This window comes from Conger conger, chromosome 14 (genome assembly GCF_963514075.1).
Source record: "Conger conger chromosome 14, fConCon1.1, whole genome shotgun sequence".
Taxonomy (NCBI): domain Eukaryota; kingdom Metazoa; phylum Chordata; class Actinopteri; order Anguilliformes; family Congridae; genus Conger; species Conger conger.
Window position 1 is genome coordinate 5,481,527 of NC_083773.1, and position 12,109 is coordinate 5,493,635.

At 47.7% G+C, this 12,109-nt stretch overlaps 1 protein-coding gene across 1 annotated transcript in view; it reads left to right on the plus strand.

The window, feature by feature from the left end:
• Positions 1-1,036: 1,036 nt before the first annotated feature.
• wnt2ba (wingless-type MMTV integration site family, member 2Ba) overlaps positions 1,037-12,109 on the plus strand; it is a 13,356-nt gene continuing 2,283 nt past the window's right edge. The window contains exons 1-4 of the mRNA XM_061219141.1: positions 1,037-1,350; positions 4,738-4,958; positions 8,759-9,036; positions 10,964-11,228. Coding sequence (XP_061075125.1) covers positions 1,154-1,350; positions 4,738-4,958; positions 8,759-9,036; positions 10,964-11,228 — 961 coding nt within the window. The 5' untranslated portion in view covers positions 1,037-1,153. The remainder of the gene's footprint in view (positions 1,351-4,737; positions 4,959-8,758; positions 9,037-10,963; positions 11,229-12,109) is intronic.

Below are 12,109 nucleotides of genomic sequence, written 5' to 3' on the forward strand. Positions count from 1 at the left end.
TATGTCCATCATATGTGGAAATGCTGGAAACGCTACCATGGAACTGATTTGATTGTAAGCTTTATCACCAACTGGCGGCTTTCTAGCCATGCCAATTGTAAATAGTACTTTGTTTTAGTTAACGTTATAAATTAAACATTGAAGCACATTATCCGGGTGAAAGAAACAATTTAAAAAAATGACACTTACGCATTAACCATTTTACCCAATGGTTAATTGGGAGCCGTATGCTCTTAATGGGTAGCACGAATTCATACCTTAACTGACTTATTACACGTAATTAACGTTCTACATTTCTGGGCGTGGTCACGAATAGCAGACCTGCGGCCAGCACGCGAGTGTCCAGCGCGATTATTTGCGTAATTGTCTCTCAACATACGCAGCTCGTCTTAACCATTTGCTATTTGTTTCTGTTTTAACAGCGGGCAGGGTCAGGTGATATAGTGCCGTCATTTTGTGCATCTCTCCATTCCTGCCTGAGGATTAGGGACGGCCGCATACCCCGCTATCCAACCAAAGACACCCCACCCGACTCCAGTGGCTGCAGCCAATGAGAACAGAGCGGCAAGAGCGCTGTCCGATTTTGTTCCTCGCCACCCCTTCAGTTTTTTGGGGGAATTTCTTCAGTTCAAAGCATCGGCTTATCGCACTGGCGGGGACTGATTACTGTCAGTAGACAGCGACAAATATCAAATTTGGGAAAAAAGGATTAGTTGCCAAAGTGTCTTGCGATTTTTTGTTCTTCGCCTGCATCAACAAAGGGAGCCATGCGTAATATCAAAGAAAATGACACATCTGGCCAAACAATTCGGGAGTACTGTGTTTTGTCAGAGAACGTGGAACATAACTGAGGCGACGTTTACTTCCAAAAGTCCTGATAAATTACATTGGTGGTGCAGCCCCTTTGACTTGGATTATGAGCGTTACATTTCACTACCTGATAACTTGGATGGAATACAGGTACACAATTCGCATGGTATTGTAAATGACCATGTCAGGTGCGTGGAACTAATAAACACAACGTTTTTACAACGTAGATGGATGGAGCTGTTCGCGTGAAGAAAATGTTACCAACCGTTAGAGCTAACCGGTGCTGACGGAAAACCAAACATCAAAGGAGCGTGTCTTTTGTTCGCTGGAAAACGGTTGAAAAATGTTCGGTTTAAGTAAAACGAAGGGCTTTTCTCGCAGTCGCAGCGACGCTTCGGTGGCCACCAGAGGTTTGGGATTAATGCACGGATCGAGAAACCTGCCAACCCATTCCGAAGGCTCAAATTCTACCTCAAGGCTATACGTTGCCTTTGTATTATGTCTTTTGTTGTTCACACCCAGAGTGGATTCTTCGTGGTGGTAAGTACTTTCTCTTTCACAAATATTTGTATTATGTATTTTTGTTTGCACTCAAGTAAACGAGTGCGTGGCAGATTGCTATTTTTGATGACAGTACCTCGTGGAGATGCTAAACATTGCAGGATTAACATTCTAGACGCACCAGACGAGACCTGTCACTGACTATAAATAACCGATTCATTTTCCAGGTTGTCTTCTGTCAGATTTAACGACATCCAAAGCAACGCCATTGCTTATTATTGTTAAGATTGGTCTTTATAATGTGGCATCCATGATTACATTTGCAGGACAAATATACCTAACAGCTGTAGCGGTCATAAGGTCACGTTGTTACTTCGTAGATGGTAAATGGACTGTATTTATATAGTGCTTTTACAATTGTTGCCTCTCAATCAGCCAACGGCGATAGGCTGCCATGCAAGGCACCAATCATCTTACATTACATTACATTATTGGCATTTGGCAGACGCTCTTATCCAGAGCGACATACAACAAAGTGCATACCCATAACCACGGATAAGTTCGCTGAAAGACCCTAGAGGGAAGAGGGGGTAGGTGTCTTGCTCAGGGACACTTTGACACACCGAGGGCGAGGGATGGAACCAGCAAGCGTCTGACTACCGGAAGACCGCTCACACCTTCTGAGCTATAAATTTGATATACATTTCAAGGGTGTCTTGGTGCGACGTTTAAACAGTAAATGAGTGTAGACGTTCGATATGTTTACCACAAAATCTTTCTGGATTCATAGCTTATAAGCTTATTTCGCTTGTCTGAAACCATGTTACTAGACCAGCCCTTGCATTGTCATTGCTTTGTGGATGAAGTTGTTTTGACTGGCATTATAAAATTAGTCAAGTACAATTTTTTAGGAGTGGCCAAGAAGGGTTTTAGTGGCATATTTCCACGGCTTTTACCTGTACTCAAAGGGAAGCCTGCTGCTTCGTACAATTAAATTAACGTTTCTCTAAAAAACAAACAGCCACTGTACCAAGTCCTCCCCAACTGTCGAACATAGAAAGGGGCAGTCTGCAGCCTAGTGGCTAAGGTGCATGACGGGGACCCAGAAGGTTAGTGGTTCAAGCCCCGACGTAGCCATGATAAGATCGACACAGCTGTTGGGCCCTTGAGCAAGGCCCTTAACCCCACATTACTCCAGGGGGGGGGACTGTCCCCTGCTTAGTCTAATCAACTGTAAGTCGCTTGGAGTAAAAGCATCAGCCAGATAATACATTATTATTATTATTATTATTATTATTATTATTATTATAGAATGGCTGTATTTCAGGTTGCTAGGAAATTATGCCAAAGCGTCCTACAGGAGCTTGTGTATGAAGTGCTGTTAGATTGTCCTGTGCCAGAATGAATCAGATTCACCTGGAATGTTTTGCATAACTTCGTTTTTCCCCCAGTTTCTTTTCTGCTATGCTTGACTGCAAATGTGGGTCAGCTGTAGCAATGAATGAGTTCATTATTCAAGTCCTAGTTAATATCTCAACAAGATCCTGTCAACTAGGACCACGTGGTTAAAGGTTAAGTGTACATTCATGTACGAAACTAATGTTGGCCAAGTATGTGTTTCTGGGTACCTTTTTCTAAGGTCGGACATTATTGTAAAAACAATTAAATTACATCCTTCACAAGTATATCCTCCTACGCAAGAAAAATGGCTGTGAATGAATGCCCATAATGTGCTCTGATTTTCATCCCGATTCACATTCTGGAGTTGTTCTCCTCTGTGTGTGTCTGGATGTGTGTGTGTGTGTGTGTGTGTGTGTGTGTTGGGGAGAAACGGTTGTCATCATGATGGTTTAGATAAGTACAGTGTTTCGGTATTCTAGGCTGCCTGTGCCGTTTATCGACCGTAGCTGAAGCAGACAAAACAAGGTTTGTCGCGACCGCTCGTTGCCTGACAGAAGCGTAAACACGCTGCCTCCGTCGAGCGTTGCTGCCGGGAGGGACTGCGGAGGAACCCGACAGGAACCAGAAGAAGGAACCGCTCTCGTCCCCCCCCGTGCGGTTTGAGCGTTGCCGTGACAACGAGACTAAAGATTGACAGGGGGAGGTTCTGGTCTGGACACTTATGAAGATTATCCCAGCCCTTTGCCATTCATTCGCAGGGATGCAACCCCATGATTGAATCATTTCTGTGTGCTCAGCACTGTGTTTTTATCTTGCCTTTGTCTCGGTATACTGGCTACCTGCAGCTTGTGGGCACTGTGAGATTCTGGTGCTGAACAGTTCATTTGTACTATGGAGAATTGTAACTTAATGCTTATTGCACACATTCAATTAGTTTCAACGTACAAACTACATTAAAATTTGACGAATCCCAGTGAACATTTTGGTGGGGAAAAGTTGGTGAAACATTTGGTTGAAAAGCGTTGGCCTGAACTATATTCAGGTCACCATAGTCCATTTATGTCAAAATGTCTCTCAATCTAGATTTCCTCCACTCCAGATTCTGATTCTGTCTTTTGTGGACTGGAATGGGAACTATTTGGATGCACTGTGTTGTGGGTGTTTGTTGTCTCTAGTCCCTAATGGGAGAAGTTGGTTTAAATGGGAAACACGAGGACCAGCAAACCGATCCAGACTCTGCGGAACTGGTGGAGGAGCCAACAGGAAGAGGTCTTCCCGTTGAACCAATCAGAACACCAGTACTGCTGTCCAGTGATGGGGACACTGCACTGGAGGGGGACATCATATTTCAGATGAAACACTGACCTTGACCTGGAGGTCATAGCTTACTAAGGTCATGAGAATATCCCACAGAACTAAGCACAAAGATTCAAGTCTTCCCTGGTGTCCAGAAAAAAAATCCCAATTGTATATTATTTAATCTGGTAATTCATTTTTTATTTACTGGCTAAATACATTTCAAAGGTCAAAACATTATACAAGTGTTACAGAGTAATCAAGTAAATAAGGGATTGGAAGAAATCTAACAATTTCTGTTTTGAAGGTTTTGAAGGTTTTATGATTAGAGGTACAATAGGTATTTTTGGATTTCTAAAGGTCAAGAGAGTTATAGTAGCAACAAACACCTTCAAACCCCAACACTGTTTATCCCTCCCCCTTCTCTGTAAACGTGCAACACGTTGACGTTGAAACACCATTGGCTGTGGCAATTTTCAACCAATGAGCTGGAATTATTGTACAGTTATATAAGTGTCGGGCCATCAACTGTATATACTGAAATCCAAATTTTAGGACTATAAACACAGGCAGAGGGTGAGTCAACATGTCAGTGAGCCTTTTTCAACGATAGGAAGGGATTTACAATGGTCTTCTAACCAATGTTTTAACACAAAAATCTTACCTATTGTACCTTTAACAGTTGTGTCATTTGGGGGGGGTGTTCTGACAGCGCGTCTTGTCCCGCAGGTACATTGGCGCGTTGGGGGCGGGGGTCATCTGCGACAACATCCCGGGCCTGGTCAACAAGCAGCGGCAGTTGTGCCAGCGGCACCCGGACGTCATGCAGTCCATCGGGAGGGGCTCCCGGGAGTGGATCCAGGAGTGCCAGCACCAGTTCAGCCACCACCGCTGGAACTGCAGCACCGTCGACCGCGACCACACCGTCTTCGGCCGGGTCGTGCTGCGGAGTAAGTGTGCGTAGCGCACGGGCCTTAGACAGGCCCTTAGACTCACCTGCCCCCCCGCCCAGTAAGTGTGCGTAGTGCACGGGCCTTAGACAGGCCCTTAGACTCACCTGCCCCCCGCCCAGTAAGAGTGCGTAGTACACGGGGCGCCTTTAGACTCACCTGCCCCCCGCCCAGTAAGTGTGCGTAGTACACCGGGCGACAGGCCCTTAGACTCACCTGCCCCCCGCCCAGTAAGTGTGCGTAGTACACAGGGCTGACAGGCCATTAGACTCACCTGCCCCCCCGCCCAATAAGTGTGCGTAGTACACGGGGCTCCCTTAGACTCACCTGCCCCCCGCCCAATAAGTGTGCGTAGTACACGGGGCTCCCTTAGACTCACCTGCCCCCCGCCCAATAAGTGTGCGTAGTACACGGGCCGACAGGCCCTTAGACTCACCTGCCCCCCGCCCAATAAGTGTGTGTAGCACACGGGGCGACAGGCCCTTAGACTCACCTGCCCCCCGCCCTATGAACGCCCGCAATAACACTAAAGGCTCAGGCGGTAAGAGCAGTTGCCTGGCAGTCGGAGGGTTGCCGGTTTGAGACCCCCGCCCGGGCTGTGTCCCTGACCAACACCTAACCCCCTAAATGCTCCTGACGAGCTGGTTGGTGCCTTGCGTGGCAGCCCATAACCGTTCGGTGTGTGAATGGGTGAATGAGAAGCATCAATTGTACAGTGATTTGGATAAAGGTGCGACGTAAACGCCAACCGTTTACCATTTAAACGCGCTTACCACACGCGACACGGCTCGTGCTGCTCCCCAAAGCTCGATACATGCCTGACGCATCCGCGAGGGTCCACATGGGTAAAATGGTGTCACGTCAGGGTGTACTGTACTGTATTGCACATAAGAAAACCACAAAGTGGGCATCTCCGTTATGTCTCTTGGCATTGAGGGACTGGGGATGGTGAGTGATCACCAAGAATGCATCAGTGATATGGAGTTTCCTGTATATATTGGCAGTATAGAAGCAACAGTAGGAGATTTAAGGGTATGGAGAGAGGTCTCAGGCATGTAGGACAGAGTTCCTATCTTGTACAGCAGCTAGTTTTGCTTTCACTGGGTGCAGAGGAACAAGGCCATGCTTACAATCCCTTCTGTCCTCAGTGTAACCTCAGTTCTCATTTCTGTCCCTGAGAAAGCAGTCATCTACAATTTGACTTTATTGAACCCGGTGGGGTTAATTAAATTAATTAAACCCTTTGCATTTGATCCATCCTAGTTACTTAGCCACACTGGCTTCACACCTGACTCCCAGGTGAAGGGAGGATGGAAAACCTTTCAGTCCTTGGGGACCGTGGTTTGATGATCCCTGCTGTACACGTTACTCCAGATCTGAGTGTCTTGGGCAGCCACGGTGCAGCTCCTGGGGACCAACTCCAGTGCCTTGGTCAAGGGCAACAGCAGGGGCACACCTAACCTGACATGCGTGTCTTTGAGTCTATGACAGAAGCATAGATGTAGTGCCTACATGTAGGGGTCGCCTAAGATTGTTCCTTCAATTGGTTGTGAATTGTTTAGCGAACATGGCGGCACGGATGGTGCAGTGGGTTGCACTGCCGCCTCACAGCAAGGAGGTCCTGGGTTTGAATCCCCGTCGGCCGGGGCCTCTCTGTGTGGAGTTTGCATGTTCCCCCCGTGTTTGTGTGGGTTTCCTCCCACACTCCGAAGACATGCAGGTTAAGCTGACTGGAGAGTCTAAATTGCCTGTGGGTATGAGTGTGTGAGTGAATGGTGTGTGTGCCCTGCGATGGACTGGCGACCTGTCCAGGGTGTATTCCTGCCTTTCGCCCAATGTATGCTGGGATAGGCTCCAGCGACCCTGTTCAGGATAAGCGGGTTCAGATAATGGATGGATGGATTGTTTAGCGAACATGCCCATCCCTCAGATGACTCTTGTGCTGGAATGGGTTGCTTGGTTCCTGACACTGTCTAAAGAAGTTCTGCATTTCAGGAGAACAAGAGGATAAACTGGAGTCACTGTTTCCACACAAAAGTTTGTTGTCATCAAAGAACAAACAAAAGAAACAACAACCCTGCAATCTGTTTTATCCTTAACCGTCAGTTAAGTTCATTTAAGTTTAGAACTGTAGCGAGTACCCCTTATTTTTCTTTCTTGCTCAACTGTATGAGAAGTTGATGCATAATTATTGGGCTGTATTAAAATAATTTTATTTAGCTAAAGTCAAGGGCAAATGCTTTGTAGTCATATGTAATCTGAGCTGTATTGTCACTGGTGAGATACAGTGAGCATACATTTCTCTCGATGCTCTGACTGTGGCAAGTCTTGCAGGGTGGCCTGTAGCGTAGTGGTTATGGTAAAGGACTGGGAGATGCAAGGTTGGTGGTTCTAATCCCGGAGTAGCCACAATAAGATCCGCACAGCTGTTGGGCCCTTGAGCAAGGCCCTTAACCCTGCATTGCTCCAGGGGAGGATTGTTTCCTGCTTAGTCTAATCAACTGTACGTCGCTCTGGATAAGAGCGTCTGCCAAATGCCACTAATCTAATGTTGTATGTGTGTATTATTTCTTGTATAGGTGTGTAAATGAGGCTGCATCTTATTTGTCTAGAGTGATCTTCATTATATTCTGTTTAGTTAGAGGAACAGCACAGACAGCTGCTGAATTATCAGAAAGATGCAAAATAAAAACCAGAACTGCTCAGGCCGGCCTGTTTAATCAATGGGATCCCAGATAAAACCACTGTTATAAACACAATAAACACGATCCATGCTTCTGTGGAAACTCATTTACAAGACCTCTTCATTCATGACACATGCAAATGTAGCAGCAGACTGTTTGGATCCAGAAACACAATCCTCTCCTTTCCGTCATAATACACAAGTGCAATGATAAATTAGGTATCGAAATGACATTTTTAAACAATTTACAGACTGGAGCATTTAACATCGGAGTAGGATTAAACATGTAATAATATTTAAAATGGAACAGTCATACAGTATGCCTCTGTTTGTGCAATGATGCATCTGACAGCCCTGACATTTAATTTACACATAACTGTGTGGTTGTTTCAATTTAACATTTTAATTCAAACCATCATGCTGTGGCCATTTTGTGGGCTTCTAGCTCTTAGAAGGAACATTAAATGGGTTGGAATTTCCTTAAAGATGGTGGACCTCGATCGATTTCTGAGCAAGGAGGAGATAGGAGGCGAAAAAAAGGATGAGACAGATATGATTGAGAAGCTAATTAATAGAATCAGGTCTGCCAAATTAGAGTTGAAATGAAAACATAGAGGACAGTAGATCTCCAGAAACAGGGTCAGGCAGCCCTGCTCTCGTGCTGCAGTGATGATGCATCTTTACTCGCTGGTCAGGGAATGCTGTGGGAATGTTCAGCCAGGCCTAGCCTGGCTCTATTGCTTGTATCCGGTGAACACTTGGTAAATGGTTGGTGTTTATATAGCACCTTTATCCAAAGTGCTGTACAACTGATGCTTCACATTCACCCATTCATACACACACACTCACACACCAACGGCGAGTGGCTGCCATGCACTGCACCAACCAGCTCGTCAGGAGCATTTGGGGGTTAGGCGTCGGCACGCCCAGGGTGGGAATCGAACCGGCAGCCCTCCGACTGCCAGACAACCGCTCTTACCGCCTGAGCCAATGTTGGTTAGATGCTGCTAGATAAGGGTCTGCTAAATGAATGTGATGTATGTCATGTATTATCAGTGGTGCAGTGGGGCACTTTATGTCGTCACCGTTGTCCTCGATGTGTCGGGTCCCTTCGCAGGCAGTCGCGAGGCGGCCTTCGTCTACGCCATCTCCTCGGCCGGCGTGGTCTACGCCATCACCCGGGCCTGCAGCCAGGGGGAGCTGAAGATCTGCAGCTGCGACCCCCACAAGCGGGGGCGGGCCAGCGACGAGCGGGGCGACTTTGACTGGGGCGGCTGCAGCGACAACGTCAACTACGGCATCAAGTTCGCCAAGGCGTTCGTGGACGCGCGCGAGAGGGCGGTGCGGGACGCGCGGGCGCTGATGAACCTGCACAACAACCGCTGCGGGAGGATGGTGGGTGACCCCCTCCGTGACCCCTTCATGACCCTCCCGTGACCCCCTCATGACCCTCCCATGACCTCTGAGTCAGCCCACTGGTCAGATGGGAAGCGGAGTACTGTTCGTTCGTAAAAAGCCGTGTTCAGCCGGGGACAGGAAATGTGGGATACCTCAGAACAGCAGAAGCAGAGCTGAGCTGGTTCAGTGCAGATGGATAGTCCAGTGATTGACCATCTTGTAGGTTTACAGCTAGAGATCTCATTCACCTGCTAATCAGTATTATCAGGAGTGCCGAATTAGGGTTGAAATGTCCAGGAACATGGTTGGGCAGCCCTGCTCTAGCTGTTGAATGAGGTGTGCTTTGTTAGGGTTGAAATGTAGAACTGCAGGATGGTAGATCTCCAGCAACAGGTTAGGCAGCCCTGCTCTTGTCTCTTGGAGTAGAAGCTTACAGACACTGAGTCTCTTGGGTGACCAGTTCTCCTGTCATGCATTACAAACCCAGAGTGATTCACAACATGTGTATCTTGCACCGAGGTAATGTGTCTGGCTAGTTTCCACTGGATATGTTTGCTTGCCCCAAAACTGAGATGAGGGTATGCGTGCTAAGGAAGTGTAGCTGTTTTGATGTCTCATTCAGTGGGCTGTAATTCTATATCTCTCAAGGGTCTTGCCATCTTCGGCACTTGCTTGAAGATGGCACATTTATTCCTGGCACCTGTCAGCTATGATACATCTATTGTGTATCGCTTTATGTTGGATGTGCCTACACTAGGTGTTTTTAAGTTCCGACTGTCAGAGACATGATGTTTGTAGTTAGTGATTGTCCAGTTACGGCAGAATCTAAGCATAACGGTGGTTATGCTGTGCTCAAGTTCTGATTGTCACATACATGTTTGTAGTTTTTAAGAGGCCAGCAGAATTCAAGAATAGTGTGGAGAGTCACATTGTTACATTACATTACATTACATTGTTGGCATTTGGCTGACGCTCTTATCCAGAGCGACGTACAGTTGATTAGACTAAGCAGGAGACAATCCTCCCCTGGAGCAATGCAGGGTTAAGGGCCTTGCTCAAGGGCCCAACTGCTGTGCGGATCTTATTGTGGCTACACCGGCATTAGAACCACCGACCTTGTGTGCCCAAGTCATTTACCTTGACCACTACGCTTCAGGCCGCCATTGTGCCTTGCATGGCAGCCAATCGCTGTTGGCATGTGAGTGTGTGTATGAATGGGTGAATGAGAAGCATCAATTGTACAGCGCTTTGAATAAAGGCGCTATATAAATGTCAACCATTTACCATTTACAATACAAGTTACAATTGCCTGACTGTCCAGGTACAGCTGAATCCCCAGGACAGCATGGAAGCATGTCCCATCAGTCAGCTGTCCGTTCTGATTGTCATATACCTGATGTTCCGGGTCAGTGAGTTTCGGCAGCGTCCCAGAAAGGCATCAGTCCGTAGAGCCGCGGTGGCGCAACAGGCTAAGACGCAGCAGACTTGCGGTTGCAGTTTGCTGCAGTTGCACACCGGGGACCAGGGTTCGATTCTCGGTCCTGCCAAAAGCCAAGTTTGGCCGGCTCACGTGGGGGCAGCAATAATTGGCTCGCTGCTCCAGAGGGAGGGACTTGGCAGGGTTATTAGATCGCCGCACGATAAGCACCTCGGGCGCCTCGGAATCACGGCAACGGGCACGAGACGAGACGGCTTGAAGAAGGCGTGTCGCTCTCATTCGGGCCGCCGAGGGACGGGGTACGGGCGGTACATCTAATACGACTACCTCCAGTCAAATCAGACGGGGTACAATTGGCTACCAAATTGGGAGAAAAAGGGAAAAATCTGAAAAAATAAAAATAAAAAGAAAGGCATCAGTCCCGTGTCCCTCTGTCTGCGCAGGCTGTGAAGCGCATCAGTCCCGTGTTTCCTTCTGTCTGCGCAGGCTGTGAAGCGCTTCATGAAGCTGGAGTGCAAGTGCCACGGCGTCAGCGGCTCCTGTGTGCTCCGCACCTGCTGGCTGGCCATGGCCGACTTCCGCAAGACCGGCGACTACCTCCGCCGGAAGTACAACAGCGCCGTCGAGGTCACCATGAACCAGGACGGCACCGGGTTCGCGGTAGCGGACCGGGGGCTCAGGAGGCCCACCAAGAACGACCTGGTGTACGTGGAGGACTCGCCCGACTACTGCCTCAGGGACAAGGCTGCAGGTGGGTCCAGATGCAGGGGGAGATGCTGCGGACCCCTGGGGCAACCTTACGTTTAAGCTTCCGACAGACACTCAGATCTAGAGTAACGCGGACGGCGGGGATCGTCAAACCACGGGTCCTCGAGGACTGAGAACTGCGGGTGTTCCATCCTCCCTTCACCTGAGGTTTGGATTTGAGGGTCAGATTTGGAGACCGGCTATGCAGCTTACAGGCTTAATTTTATACTGCTGGATTTTTACTGAAGATATTCAGAATAAATGCCCTACCTGGGAGTCAAACCTGCAATCTCAGAGTACAGCTCCTTACTCATTATGCTAACCAGCAACCCTGCCTGTGTTTGGGCTGAGCTTTCCAAGCAGGTAGACATACAGTAGAAGCAGGAGCAAATTCTAGAGCACATTTTCAGAATCGGTCTCACTGTTGTTACAGGAGACCAAGTGAGAGCCATTTTTCGCCCACATTTCCATAAATATCCTGCCTATTAGGGGGAGATTTCCTGTACTCATATCTCTGTCAGGACAATTGTGTTATAAATGGTTGGCATCAGTTTTATTAAGTTTGGGAGGGTAAGATCATTCACAAGTGAACGGCAGCATGGCTGGCTTTGCTGTTTGTCTTTACGCTTGAATAGCAAGCCAGTCAGGGTTTAGATAAATACAGGGAGGAGTGAATGGTGGAGGATCTCTGAGAAGCTGCCCTCTTCTGTCAGAGTTCATAATCACATGACCTCTGGCTGCTTTTTAATTCCACCTCATTCAAAGGGCTTCAGTGGTCGTGTTCTGACAGGTCGGCTTACTGAAGTCCTCAGCTGCCATTCTAGATTCTGTTTTATACATTTATAATGGAAAATAAGCAAAAGTAGGCACTGATTTTATTGAATA